This window comes from Capra hircus, chromosome 24 (assembly GCF_001704415.2).
Source record: "Capra hircus breed San Clemente chromosome 24, ASM170441v1, whole genome shotgun sequence".
In the NCBI taxonomy this organism is placed as follows: Eukaryota; Metazoa; Chordata; class Mammalia; order Artiodactyla; family Bovidae; genus Capra; species Capra hircus.
In genome coordinates this window covers 52,973,198-52,989,082 of record NC_030831.1, presented here as the reverse complement: position 1 = coordinate 52,989,082, position 15,885 = coordinate 52,973,198, and the positions used below count along the sequence as shown (strand labels likewise).

General features: G+C 37.9%; 1 protein-coding gene across 1 annotated transcript in view; it reads right to left on the bottom strand.

Moving 5' to 3' along the window:
- Positions 1-14,455, bottom strand: part of LOC108633779 (netrin receptor DCC-like) — a 39,227-nt gene extending 24,772 nt beyond the window's left edge. Inside the window, exons 1-2 of the mRNA XM_018039361.1 lie at positions 14,327-14,455; positions 10,257-10,398 (exon numbers count right to left, since the gene is read on the bottom strand). Of these exons, the coding sequence (XP_017894850.1) occupies positions 10,257-10,398; positions 14,327-14,455 (271 nt within the window). The remainder of the gene's footprint in view (positions 1-10,256; positions 10,399-14,326) is intronic.

Genomic DNA, 15,885 nt, shown 5'->3' with positions numbered 1-15,885 from the left:
TTCTCCAGAGGAAAGCAAGCCTTAGCACTAAGGAAATACTAGGTTATAATACAATACCCAACACCATCAGCAAGGTGGTGAAAGGATGCTTTTAAACATAAAAGCTTCTTTAGGTAGGCTTGTGCTCACCCTGACCTGTCACTTAACTAGCATGGCATCAATCTGATATTTGTTAACATTTTGCACACTTTCGTGGGTACTGCTGTTGATTCCTGAGGCAGAAGGATTACAGAGCTCTCTGGGAAAGCAGAAAGCTGATAGGAAGAAAATTTTGGGAAGAAATGTTTACCTAATCATTGAAGCTCATGATTTTCATGGTTGTCTCACCTGAAACAGTTTAATTTCATCAAGAATATACTCTTTTGTATTGAGAAGAAATTTGACTTCATTTTTCTTTGAAATGGATGGACAATTATGTCAACACTATCTCCAATGACTGATGTGGAATACCATCTTTGATGGTCAGTTTTATATGTAAACTGGAGTAAGGCTAAAGTCCCCTCAATCAAACATTTATTGTTGCTGGAAAGGTATTTTTGTAGATATGACTAAAGTCCATAGTCCATTGATTTTATATAAGGGATATTATCTTAGATAATTTGGTCAGCCAGATTTAATCAGGTGAAGGATCTTAAGAACAGACTGCTGCTGCTGCTGCTAAGTCGCTTCAGTCGTGTCCAACTCTGTGCGACCCCATAGACAGCAGCCTGAGGATTCCCTAAAAAAAAAAAAAATTCACCTGTAGGGAGCAGCTTCAGCTTGAGAGTTCCAGCTGCCTCTCCTGATGGCCTGCTCTGTCAATTTTGGAATTGTCCAGCCAACCATCACGATCAATTAAGTCAATTCTTTGTAACAAATCTCTTAGTATATATCTCCACTGATTCTGTTTCTCTGGTCAACATAGCTTTACTAACACATCAACTTCTTACATGCAATATTTTGACACATAAATGGAAATCTTTCTGAATGCCCTATACTCTGTCCCATTCATTTGACTTGATAACAAGTGATGTGTAGCATGCAGACTTTACCAATTTTAATAGAACTTAACTAAAATATCTCACTATAAAGCAGATACACAAATTTCTCTTTATAATTTTGCCAAAATTCAAGTTACATATGTTGAGTTTAGGCCCTGTCAGTATCATTAACTCAGTTTTGAGTAAAATGAAAGCTGACTCATAGCCTGAATAATAATTTGAAGTAACTATTAAAAGGCAGTTAAGAGACCATCCACTGTTTCCCCAGTGGAGCCTCACCTGGCACCTCCCACCCCACCCAGCTACTTATCAGAATATATTTTCTAACCAAACACAGTAAAGTAGCTTTTCATATCTTTCTATGATATCAGTAGTGAAGTTTTTACCCTCTGTACAGAGTAGTACCCAGATGATCCTAAAAATCCTGCCAACTTTTCTTATAATACTATATTTTAGCTTAACTTTTAAAAATTTCGCATTTTCTCCTAGAATATTGCTGTGGAATCTCACTAATAACACCTAGAAATTCTAGTATAAGAAAACATTTAAAGATATATACAACATTCCATTATTAAAAGAGATTGTAATGCTTAGTGAAACAGCCTGTCTAAGGCTGTCCATCCAGCTAAGTGATCCTTTAAATAAAGCAGGTATATTTCTGGAATAAGAAATTCACCAAGGGAGGGAATCCACTCCAACAGTTTTACTGGTTAAATAAAATTATTCTTTAGATTACACTGAATCTGCTTTACTGTGGTATTACCCACAGATAAATTTGAGTTTTACACAGTGGGGTTAAAAAGTAGTTAAATTCCACTTTCAAGATATCTTTACCCAAGTCTTCTGATCCTAAATTCAGTGCCTTCAGTACCAGATCTTTATCAGCAGAATTAAACCTGTGACTCTCTTCTAGATTAGGCAAGTGAAGTACGCAGCGATAAGCAAAACCAGAAATGTTTGCTTTTCAGAGTCAGTCTGGACAGTCCCCTGAATTCTAGCCTGCAAATGTTCCTGCTTCTTTGTTTGAGGGGTACTTGGCCAGACAAGTTTTAGATGGGCTATATGTGTGCATGTTAGTTGCTCAGTTGTGTCTGACTCTTTGAGATCAGACTGTAGCTCGCCAGGCTCTTCTGTCCATGGAATTCTCCAGGCAAGAATACTGGAGTGGGTTTCCATTTCCTTCTGCAGGAGATCTTCCCAACACAGGGAATGAAACTGGGTCTCTTTTAATCTCACTTTCTCATATATAGTTATTAGGTAATAATACCTGCATTTCTATCTCAGAGTATTCTTTTGAGAATCAAATGGCAAAACTGCTTTCACAAATAATTTATAAAATTAGACACTTGATAGACATAAAGATACCTAATATTTGCAAATTATTTTCTCACTTGAAACACTCCATTGATGGATGGATAGATGGATTCATTCATTCATTCATTCACTGGAGATGGGATAGAAGGAAACCCATCTGTAAGAAAAAGCTATTTTCTATGTATATTTCTCAAAGTTGTTATCTGAGATGTGTTTTCAGAGTTGGACTAATGAAAGTATTAACTAGGATTTTAAACCTAAATATGTAGGGAAGTTTTGACTTAATCTCTTCTAAAGTTACTCAATTCCTTTAGCTGCCAAGATAATTTTCAATTTTTATTATTCAATATATATCTCTTTCCATCTCTGAGTTATTTCACTGTTCCTTTACATACTCACACACATGCATAGTCATTACCTATGGTCAACAATATATTACCGATAGTTTAAGAGTTAAGAATACAGGTGTTCAGTTTAGGCAGAATTAGATTCAAATTTTTGCTTTGCCACCTACTAACTGCATGACCTAAAAAACTTGCTAGCCATCTTTCTTTGCCTAAGATTTCTCATCAATAAAATGGAGTCTATGAATAAAATATTATTACAAAGGTTACATTTTAAAACAGACAAAGCTTTATTTTCTTATCATGGATATTTTTCAGCTATACTGAGGTATACTTAATATACCAATTGCTGTGCATAGTTAATGTATACATTTTAATGAATTTAGACTTAAGCATAAACTGTGATACCACCACTACAAACAAGGTAATAAGCCTATTTATCACTTCCAAAAGACCCCTTTTTTCCCTTTGCTCTTTTTTTAATGGTAAGAACATTTGGCATGAGACGCCTTCTAAACAAGTTTTTAAGTGCACAACACAGTATTGTTAACTATGGTGCTATGTTGTACAGATCTCTGAAACTCATTTGTATCGCGAAACCTTAATTTTATACCCGTTGAACGACTCTCCATTTTCCCCTCCCCCTCTCCCCAGGCAACCACCATTCTATTCTGTTTCCATGACTTTGACTATTTTAGATACCTCATATATGTGGAATCATGTGGTATTTACCCTTCTGGGACTGACATTTCACTTAGCGTCGCATCTCCAGTCCATCCATTTTGTTGCAAAAGGCAGGGTATTTTTTCTTTTCTGTGATAAAGCCTGAATAATATTCCATTGTCTGTACATACCACAGTTTCTTTGCTTATTTGTCAGTGGAAATTTGGGTTGTGTGAATACTGTTGCAATAAATATGGGAGGGCAGCTATGTCTTTGAGATCCTGACTTCAGTTCTTCTGGATATGGACTCAGAAGTGGGATTAGTGGTTCACTGCAGATTTGTTTTTAATTTTTTTGAGGAACCTTCATCTTATTTTCAGCAAAGGAGCAGTTGTCAAATTTGCTATTGCTGTTACGACTATTATAAATGTGAAAATTGTTTTTAATATCAATGATCATTTACAGATTCATACAACAGCCAGATTCACTCACAATAAAGTGAGCTAAAGATGATAACACTGGATAGCTGAAGGAGCACATAGCTAGGAATCAGAGCATCTGTGATCTAGCTGGAATCTATACCTTTAGCTAATGGTGGGTCTCAGCAGTGTCACTCTTCAAGCCTCCATTACCTCTTTGATGAAACAAGGCCTCTGGGCAAGATGAACTGTGTGTTCCCTGTCCTGTTTGTCAGGGACCTAGAGTTCAGTCTCAGTCTCTATAGATCTAGCCCATGTCTCTTGAGTCTCCTGCGCTGGCAGGCTGATTCTTCACCACTAGCACCACCTAGGAAGCCCCATCTAGGTCAGCAGGTCTTTTCCACGGAAGGACTGGGGCTATGTAGCAGTCTGCTCCGTGTGTAGTGCCCTGGGGGTGGTGGTCTGTTAAGAACTATATTTTCCAATTTTTATGGTCTCTTGGAATTCAAGCCCCATTACCTGTCAAGGCCAAGTGGTCAAGGCATGTGCGTACCTGTGTGGATTGTGCATACCCACTGACTTTAGCGAGGTAGCAGGGAAGTAAAAAACAAAACAAAACAAAATACAAACTTGCTTTCTTGTTTCAGGAAGGCATTAAGGAACATGACTTACTGCATGTGCCCATGGGCTTCTGCAGCGGAACATAGGAGTGCCTTGACCTGGGATGGGTGTGTGTGTGTGTGTGTGTGTGTGTGTGTGTGTGTGTGTGCGCGCGCGCATGCATGCACACGAGTGTACACAGCTTCCTAGCTGCTTCTAAGTATGTGTGCAGTGTTAAGCCGCTACAGTCTTTTCTGACTCTTTGAGACCCTATGGACTGTAGCCCGCCAGACTCCTCTGTCATGGGATTCTCCAGGCAAGAATACCAGGGTGGGTATTGCAATGGCCTCCTCCAGGGGATCTTCCCGACCCAGGGACTGGACCCAAGTCTCTTGCGTCTCCTGCTTTAGCAGGCAGGTTCTTTACTAGCGCCACCTGGGAAGCCCTGCCTCTAAGTATAACTTTATCCTAGAAGAATGATATAGGTAGCAAGGCTTTTCTCAGTTGTAAAAAAAGATATTGCTGAAAGTAGATTGTCTTCTGCTTGTTTCTATCTCCAATAATAAATGCCTTCAAACTCTTCATTCCTCAGTTCTGTTTCTACTTTCTTAGAATTTATGGTCAAGAGATGACATATTATTCAAAGAATATAATTTCTCTTTATTTCCCTAATGTTAACCTTGTTGCAAAATTGCTGTGCTATTGTTTCAATTTTTCAGTCCACAAAATACCAATGCATGTTTACCATGATGTTTATTCTTATATTGGACATGAAGCATGAGAAAACTATTATATTCAATTCCAAATAACCTTCTCTGAAGAGCACTCAAAAATGAAAACCAGGACTTTAAAATTTAGTTGACTTGGGTTCCCACAATAAAATTGATAGCAGTGATTTAAAATCCTTGTTATAACTCTGAATTACTTTGTTACTGCAGATGTCCCATTATCCTAGTAAAAGGCACACACAACAAAAACACCTGTCTAACAAACAGAACATGGTAAAAACCAATATTTGAGTCTCTACCCCTGAATATTTATATCACCCAAAGGAAGCACTTGGGCATTTTCAATTTTTTTAACAGCCAAATCAATCTATTCATGTATTTTAAAGGTACTGAAAACATGGGGCAAATTCTGTAAATTTTAAAGTGCTGAAGATTTATATAGAAAATCAATTACTTCCTCTTACTACACAGTGCATAAGTGACAAAATATATCCTGGGGACAAGTCAAAACCACAACCAGTCTACCAGTGTGGAGTACTTCCTGATTCCCTGATGCTGTGTAGCATTAAAGACATTCCCACAATTTCTAGAAATGCAACATAAGCCAGGTCTGAGGCCAGGACACAGAACAGAGGAGAGGAAGATGGAGGCTTTGCAAAACTTGTTTTTAACGCTTAAAGAATACAAGGCTAGCCTCTGGGTCTTTCTATTCTTCATCTCAAATTAAAAATGAAGACCATGTAACTTTTTTGCAATAAATATCAAGCACAGTTATAAAGATAACTGTTCAGATGATGTCTGCATCCTCAAATTCATTTTATAACAATTAAAATGAAGAAGGAACATTTTGAATAAAAGTTGCAAGTTTGGAGTCCAAATTCCTATCGATCTATAAAGATGGGAAGGGGCATTTTAATAACAAGCTAATGAATTCATCCTGTTGCTTTGCTTTTGACTGGGATGATATTAACCTAGAGTGAAGACGGGTTATCCTATGCTGATGAGAAGTGCTAATTGCCACATAGATTTTAGATGAGTAAAGATGTAGGACTGAAATATTTTTGGATAAATATTTACTAGAGGGTACAATTCAAAATGATTGTCCTTGAGAGGAAAAGTAATAACAAGAGTCTATAATGAGTAAAATACTGTATACTTGGAACATCCAAATATAGCTTTTCCTGGAAGCGTGGTCTTGACAGATTTATTAAAGCTCTTGAGACGGAATCATCCTGGATTACTACAGAGTCAATATCCAATGAAGATATCCTTATAAGAAGGGAGGATATACAGACACACACAGGGAGTGATGCAAAGACGGAGGCAGATTTCTGAGAGATGTATCTCCAAGCTGAGGAATGTCCAGGGCTGCCAGCACCCACCAGAGGTTAGGAGACAAACATGAGGCAGATGTTCCCACAGAGCTTCCAGAAGGAATGCCCTCTACAGAAACCTTGATTTTGGATTTCTGGTTTCTCCTGAACTGAAAAAGAAAATTATGTTGTTTCCAGCCACCACATTTGTGGTAATTTGTTATGACCCCCTAGGACGAATATAGCATCTTTGATAAGAAAAAGTCTAATTCTTGCTATTCTATACAGTGATCTTCTTAAATGATTTTACTTTTTGTTGAGAGAAAACTCTAAACGTTTGTATATTTAGAGATTCAGAAGCTTGGCTTGACAATACTGAGCTGAATGTGTTAAATCCCATTTGACAAAAAGAAAAAACCATAAACACTAAACAATTCATATCAGTAAGGTCTTTTGGACACATGGTTACTATTCTTCATTTATTTTCTTGACTAGCCCCTTTTAGCTGTTCAATGGGCAGAGTTAGTCAGTGGTATGAAATCTTCAACCTTAGTAACCAAGTGTTATGACATTAGAGTCTTGATATTTTATTTGTTTTTCATTTTACATACATGGTTAAAAATACATATTTCACTGTTACGCAATTAAGCAATAATCACTATTAATATTTTGGTATTTAGAATATTTTGTTATAAATATTTTCTTCAGAATTTTTTTGATTTATAAATATGGACTCATGTTTAATATTGATTTCAAACTGAGCTATTCACTTAATATGTTTTAAATATTTAACATTTAATATGTTTACATTTCAATATTTGCAACAGATATATATCATTTCATGATATGATTGTGTCTGAATTTTCTAGGTAACTGCCTATAGTTAGTTCCTTAGGGTCTTTTATCTTATGCAATGAACAGTTTAAAACTTTGCGAACAAAGTATGTCTGCAGAATTGGAATAAACTCCTAGAAGTTGGAAACCTGAATCATATATTTACAGATACATATACACATGTACACTTGTATTTAACACAAATCTCCACATTGCTTTCTGGAAAGATTCTAGAATCTTTCTGTCCCACAAGTAGTATATAAAAGTTCATCTTTCTCATATGCTTTCCAAAACAACATATCATCATTCATTTTTATCTTTATTACTTTAATCAGAGGAGAATGCTAACTCATTTTTCTTTTAATTTGCATTTCTTTACTAATAACATTAAATATTTTATTAGGCTTGTTGGCCATTTATAGTTCTGTAAATTGCATATCCATTTCTTAGTTTTTCTACTAGAATGTGCATATTTTAATGAATTATTTTATTAAAAAAAGAAGTTTATATTTTTAATGTTTTTCATTGGAGAAGGAAAATCAATGATTAAAAATGTTTCTGGGCTTCAAATTCCTATATCTATAGAAATTACACTAACATTTTTTCAGCAAGATTTTTTAATTTTGGTGATTTCTTTTAAAGTAAACTATGTACATGTTGTACCAAATATTCCAATGAGAACATATGCCTCATTTCAATTGTTTTTACCTTCTAATCATTTTATCAGGTAAAGAGACATAGCATCTTGGCTTTCTTTAAGCTTTTTGAATGACATGGTGTTTGTTTTCCTTTTAGAAATACTTTTTATTGGAGTAGAGTTGATTTACAAATGTTGTGTTAGTTTCTATGGAAAAGTAAATTGACTATACAGATACCCCCTTCCTTTTTGGACTTCCTTCCCATTCAGGCCACTGCAGAGCACTGAGGAGAGTTCCCTGTGCTTGCAGACAGTTCTCACTAGTTATCTATTTTACAGGCGGCACCAACAGTGTATGTGTGTCAATCCTAATCTTCCAATGGAGTGTCATAACTTCCATTTAGGAGATTTTGTCCAGATGTAAAACAAGTCATGTGATTTGGGGGGATCTATTTTGGAAGCACACTCACCATCACATTAAAAGAGGCACAAACTTACGGGGAAAAACTAAGTTTCTATCAAGTCTCATACTGTAGGCTGAGCAAGCAGCTTAAATTGTGTGTTTTATGATTTCAGATAGAAATTTACTGAGTACTCTATATCAAGAAAGGAATAAATAAGGAATTACTTCTCATCTGTGATGAATGCTTACGTGGTTTTCTTTAATTTGCCTGTTGTCATGAATCAAGTTTTTGTGCCATAACACACATGTTTAATTTGATCCACCGATTTCTGCCACTGCTATCTGCTTTGCTTCTCAAACCCTTTGTTCACATTCTCTTTGGGCTCCAAAATCACTGCAGATGGTGACTGCAGCCATGAAATTAAAAGACGCTTACTCCTTGGAAGAAAAGTTATGACCAACCTAGACAGTATATTCAAAAGCAGAGACATACTTTGCCGACTAAGGTCCATCTGGTCAAGGCTATGGTTTTTCCTGTGGTCATGTATGGATGTGAGAGTTGGACTGTGAAGAAGGCTGAGTGCCAAAGAATTGATGCTTTTGAAGTGTGGTGTTGGAGAAGACTCTTGAGAGTCCCTTGGACTGCAAGGAGATCCAACCAGTCCATTCTGAAGGAGATCAACCCTGGGATTTCTTTGGAAGGAATGATGCTAAAGCTGAAGCTCCAGTACTCTGGCCACCTCATGTGAAGAGTTGACTCATTGGAAAAGACTCTGATGCTGGGAGGGGCTGGGAGCAGGAGGAGAAGGGGACGACCCAGGATGAGATGGCTGGATGGAATCACGGACTCGATGGATGTGAGTCTGAGTGAACTCTGGGAGATGGTGATGGACAGGGAGACCTGGCATGCTGTGATTCATGGGGTTGCAAAGAGTCAGACATGACTGAGCGACTGAACTGAACTGAACTGAACTTGGTACTATAAAGCCTAGACCAAGGCATCCCCATATAAAGTGCTGATAGACAAGGAGAGAATTTCACACTGTTGCATTTACCGGAAGTGCTAGCTTCCCAGGGGACTGTCAGGAGGTACAGAATAGTTAACAACCTGTTGTGGGCTTACTTTGACCAATGATAGACAAGAGAGAAATGGCTCATACTTCCTATCCAGCTGTCGACACTGGGCCCCAGTAGTTCAATCGGCTTCTGAAACCTCTCTCCTACCCCGCCCCCCACCCCCAACAGCCCACAAGAACAAGCTGGCTCTAGGTTTGTTCTAACTGTGGCCACTTCAAAAAATCATCATCTGATTTATTTTCCTCCCTGGTTCACTTCTCTTGTTCCTTCATTCTTGCTTTCCTGGGCTTGTCCCCTAAATGCATTAACTTGAAGGCCTGACTTAGTCTCTGTTTTCCAGGAATTGGACTGACATGTATTAATGGTTCCAACAGTTAAAGGAAATATATGATTATTCATCTTATATGTATAAAAAATTATCTTAATACTGCACGGAAATTGGGTCCAGTTTTCAGGGAGAATGTTGGCCCACCATGTACTTTACCAATATTGCTACAGAAGTGAATTTACTTTTATACGTATGGAAAGTAGAATAATTGTTCTTTTCATTCCCCAAACCACTCCTCTCTCCATTTTCCAGCCACATTCTCACTCCTGGAGTTTGGGCAGAGAAGGCTCAAAATGACTTAAACTTGGAACCATGTGATTACATGATTTTAAAAGTTATTAAACAGTTAAATGTTATTTGATGACAGAAATTGTTGAGTCAGCAATGCTAATATGGATAAAAGTTCAATGATATACTTATTAAAATGGTGATATAGAAGCAAACATGTGAAAGCATTAAGGGAATCAAGTTAAAAATATAAAGTTATTCTTGTTCAGACCAGCACATGCCACCTACCAGGAGAAAAATGAATGTTCCTTTGAAGTGAGAGTATGTTTTATTGACGAGGCATTTGATTCACCAAAACCTTCTAAGACCACAGCACGTGAACACTGACCTGTGAACAGGTACCAGAGGTTATTTGGCTCCAGTGTTTCCATCTCACCCCTGCGGGTTGTCTTTCTGTGTCGAATTTTATAACCGGTAATAAATCCATTTTGTGTTCCTGATGGAGGAGGCAGCCAGCTTACTTTGATACTCTGTAAAATAACAGATGTAAATTACATCATTAGAGAAAGGAAGAACAACAAGATAGGGTCAAAGAACTGACCCAAACCTAAGTGCAAATAAGACAGAAATGCAACAAGTGTTAGAGATTATCCCTCAGAACCAAGTTAAATCCATTCTTATTGCTGCGTGTCTGATTTTGACAAATTTACACAATTCATTTGATTGATAATATACATCACCATCTCTCCACTGCAAATGCCATGAAAATGACAATAAATATTCTAAATGGTGTAAAGCCATAAGGAAATAGAGAATAGGACACTAATGGATGAGAGATGTTAACAAATTTTTAGAAGTTACAGAAGAAGAAAAGTGTGGCGACTGAGCCAAAGGAGAAAGATGACATCTACATACCTCCTTAAAGATATTAATGAAAACAAGGTGATCAGCATGACAAAATTCAGGGAAGACTGGAAATTATTGCTTCCTGAGTAGCTTAGAAAGCAGGACTAAAGCGTGGTTTTGAGATAGAAGATGGACTGAAAGTCCTATCACATTCAGCAGTCAGTCAGCTAACCCTCCCTGAACTTGGTGTAGCCAGGAGCTTCATTTTCTAGGGATATTGAAACAAAAGCTACAGATTTAGGAACACCAGACACAGAAGAGAACAGAGGTAAGGGTGGGAGTTAAGTCAATGAGATGAGTCTCTCAAGTCTTCTTCCTTCATCTGATACCTAGAGCAATGGCAACCAGGTGTACACTTCCCAGACAGACTATCAGATAATTGTTCTCTAGAGAAAACTGAAAAGAATAAGAGAAAACAACAACCAGGTCCCTGATTAATCTCCCAAAAGTGAGGATCCCACTCATGCACTAGAATTTGCACTTCATAATCACCTTAGAGTACTGCATTTTAATGTAAACTGATAATTCATGACTATCAGACATTAAAACAAACCTTTGGCATAACATGCCAGAAAGAAAGGCACATAAGAGCATGATGGCACTTGAAGGGAACAGCATTTGTGTTTAGAGCAGAAAAAGGATCAAAGAACTGTCATTAATACCCTAATAATCAAAGAGAAGATACTGACTCTATAAATAGCATAAAAGCACAAGAAAAATAAAAGATTTTTAAAAGCCTATGACATTCTTTATTTGGTTGCATAAATCAAATATGCAATAGATAAACTGGAAAATAAATTAGTAGAAACTTTCCAAAATTCAGTGGGGGAAATGACAATCAAGGGAAATAGGAGAGAAAAGATAACAAATAGGTGGCTTAGTTCATAATTTCAGCTAGTGAGATAAGAGGATGAAGGAGCAGGATAAAGAAAAGGCTAGAAATTAGCAACAACAAAACAAAGCAAAGCAAAAAAAAACACAAAATCTTCCTTTCAATAAAAACTTTGCAGAACTGGAAGATTGAGACCTCATTCTGAAAGGGTTTATGGAATATTTAATATAATAAATGAAAAGAATCACATTAATAAATTAAAAGAATCATATTATATGAAACATTAGAGAATCATGGGGAAGGGAGGATCTAACATCTTCCGGAATGGATGGAAAAAAAAAGAAAAAAGGGTATATAAATTACAATCAGGGGTAAGAATAGCATCAGATTTCTCAAAAACAAACAGACAAACAAAAAAACTTTTAAGATTGAAAAGAACTTTTACCCCTAGAATTTCATGTCTAGTCAAATAAACTCTGATGTGAGAGGAAAATATAACACACATGTATGTACACATATTAGTATACGTATAGGGATATTTCAGATATGAATGGCTCCCAAGGTATCCATCTGTGTGCCCTTTACCAGGAGGCTAATGAAGGTATGCTCCAGAAAAGTGAGAGGCAAACTAAGAAAGGAAAAGATCTGAAATCCCACAAATGGAGAATCCAAAACAGAAAGAGAAATATGGAATTTTCAGAAAGGTAGTGAGGAAAACAGCAAGACTGGGTTTTAAAGAACACTAGTCAAAAGAGTATACACTGTATAATTCCACTGATATGAAGTTCCAGACTAGACAAAACGAATCTACAGCAACGCATATCAGAGAAGCGGTTGCCTATGGTAATTGCGCTGGAAAAACTGGTTGGATATGGGGACAAGAAAACTTCTTGGGGTAACAAAACTGCACCATAGTTCAAGTTTGTTACATGGGTGAATACAACGGTCAAAACACATTGTTACGGGCTAAATTTTGAACTCCTAACCCACCCTCAAAAGACCCCAATTCATATGCTGATATCTTAATCCCCAATACCTCAGAAAGTTATTTAGAGATAGGGCTTTAAAATAGGTAATTAAGGTTAGATGAAGCCATTAATGTGGGCCCTAATCCAACATGCCTGGTATCATGACAAGAAAAGATTGGAACACAGATACACACTGAGAATGATCACGGATAACACTGGAAGAAGACACCCATCTACGAGTTAGGGAGAGAGGACTCAGAAGAAATGATGCTACAATAAATCTCGATCTTGGACTTCTAGTCTTCAGAACTGAGAGAGAATAAACACCTGTGATTTAAGCCACTTAGTCTGTGGAATCTGTTATGACAGCCCTAACAAATTAATACACTCATGGAAATGAACATTTAGGATTTCTGCACTTCACTTTTAATTGCACTTCGTCCAAGGAAGAAGGAATAGAAGGAAAACGAGGAAGAAGAGAAGGAAGGGAAAAGGGGGTGTACGTGTGCTGAATCCTGACATAACAATAACACACTCAATGATCTGTAACACTGGGGAATTGAAATTAGGGAATTAAGGGCCATTAAAGGCACATTAATGAGAAACATAAAGGAACATGCCAGAAGAAATAACAGCTAAAAGTGATGGATACGGGAGCCGGAAGGAATGAGAACAGACTGGAGACACATATAGAAGAATCTAGTGGTCTTTGTTATAAGCCTCATTGATATTATTTAACCTAAATAATATATATGTAATATTTTGATGAAATTTTAAATTAATTTAAAAAACACACACAAAAATTTGTTGAGACCAATCAAAAAATAAATGATCATCAGAGGCAAAAATCCTTGAGTTGGGAAGATCCCCTGGAGAAGGAAATGGCAACCCACTCCAGGATTCTTGCCTGAGAAATCCCATGGACATAGGAGCCGAGCAGACTACAGTCCATGGGGTTGCAAAGAATCAGACATGACTGAGCAACTAGCAACTAACTAAACTCAATGCTAAGGAATGGATTTCTAAACCCTGGGTCCACAACCCCAGGACCACTCTGACATTTCAGTTATGTGGGCCTAGAAGAGACACAGCAGTGTGCTCCAGTGATATGGGAGCTTGAGCCCCTCTTCCAGATCTGTTACAAATTAGCTGCTACTGCTAAGTAGTGTCAGTCATGTCCGACTCTGTGCGACCCCATAGACAGCAGCCCACCAGGCTCCTCTGTCCCTGGGATTCTCCAGGCAAGAACACTGGGGTGGGTTGCCATTTCCTTCTCCAATGCATGAAAGTGAAAAGTGAAAGTGAAGTCATTCAGTCGTGTCTGACTCTTCGCGACCCCATGGACTGTAGCCTACCAGGCTCCTCCATCCATGGCATTTTCCAGGCAAGAGTACTGGAGTGGGGTGCCATATTAGCTAGCTCTCTACAAATGATTCAGTTTCTGTAAAAGGATTTTTAAAAGTCACCTAAAGTCACAGCTATTTGAATAGCATTAAAAAAAAAATTCAAAGAACATGCTAACTAGAATCAGTTCTCATCATCTGCAGTAGTTATTTTCTGTAAAGGTACTGTAGACACTGAATTTGGGAATACTGTAATATTGTTCTTAGGTAAAATACAAGTTCAGGTTCTACTGAGACTTTGGTAAAAACATTTTTGTCAACTCACCAATACCTCGCCTAGTTTTATATGCACTCCTGTTTAATGGCACCTTATTTAATATCATCATTGATGCATTAACATTGAACTCACAATCAAGAGCACAACAGTGCACAGCTGAACAAAGCCTTCCAATACATGCATTTTCTCCTTAAGGCACACTGCAGCCTTTATGCACTTAGGGACACTAGACAAGGCTTCAGCATTATACTCGGGGACCATTTTCGCCAGCAAACTTTCCAAAAGAAGTCAATAAATAAATGCCAAAAAGTGCATTTATGTGACTACAAAAGAGACACTTGGTTACAATATGAGAACTGAAACAAGACGACAGAGCATCTCCTTGTTCAGCCTCAGCTGGGAAACCGTGTTCCTGGAGACACAAAGTTTTCACTGATCCCCATAGGCACAGTGTGCAAGTCTACAGATGACTGTGGAGACACTGTGGGTATTGATCTGGGGGTACAAATAAATTTTAGCATGTAGGTGAATTTGCAGATATAGTCTACAAATAATAAGGATCAAATACAATGATATAATTGCATTCCCATCTCTTTTTAGAGAGAGATGGGAATACCAGACCACGTGATCTGCCTCTTGAGAAATCTGTATGCAGGTCAGGAATGAGTGAGTGAATGAAGTCGCTCAGTCGTGTCCGACTCTTCGCGACCTCGTGGACTACCAGGCTCCTCCATCCATGGGATTCTCCAGGCAAGAATACTGCAGTGGGTTACCATTTCCTTCTCCAGGGGATCTTCCCAGCCCAGGGATCGAACCCAGGTCTCCCGCATTGGAGGCAGATGCTTTAACCTCTGAGCCACCAGGGCAGGTCAGGAAGCAACAGTTAAAACTGGACATGGAACAACAGACTGGTTCCAAATAGGAAAAGGAGTACATCAAGGCTATGTATTTTCATCCTGCTTATTTAACTTACATGCAGAGTACATCATGAGAAACACTGGGCTGGAAGAAGCACAAGCTGGAATCAAGATTGCTGGGAGAAATATCAATCACCTCAGATATGCAGATGACACCACCCTTATGGCAGAAAGTGAAGAGGAACTAAAAAGCCTCTTGATGAAAGTGAAAGAGGAGAGTGAAAAAGTTGGCTTAAAGCTCAACAATCAGAAAACAAAGATCATGGCATCTGGTCCCGTCACTTCATGACAAATAGATGGGGAAACAATGGAAACAGTGGCAGGCTTTATTTTTTGGGACTCCCAAATCACTGCAGATGGTGACTTCAGCCATGAAATTAAAAAACATGTGCTCCTTGGAAGAAAAGTTATGATCAATCTAGACAACATATTAAAAAGCAGAGACATTACTTTGCCAACAAAGGTCTGTCTAGTCAAGGCTATGGTTTTTCCAGTAGTCATGTACAGATGTGAGAGTTGGACTATAAAGAAAGCTGAGCACTGAAGAATTGATGCTTTTGAACTGTGGTGTTGGAGAAGACCCTTGGGAATCCCTTGGACTGCAAGGAGATCCAACCAGTCCATCCTAAAGGAAATGAGTCCTGGGTGTTCATTGGAAGGACTGATGCTGAAGCTGAAACTCCAATACTTTGGCAACCTGATGTGAAGAGCTGACTCATCTGAAAAGACTCTGATGCTGGGAAAGATCGAAGGTGGGAAGAGAAGGGGATGACA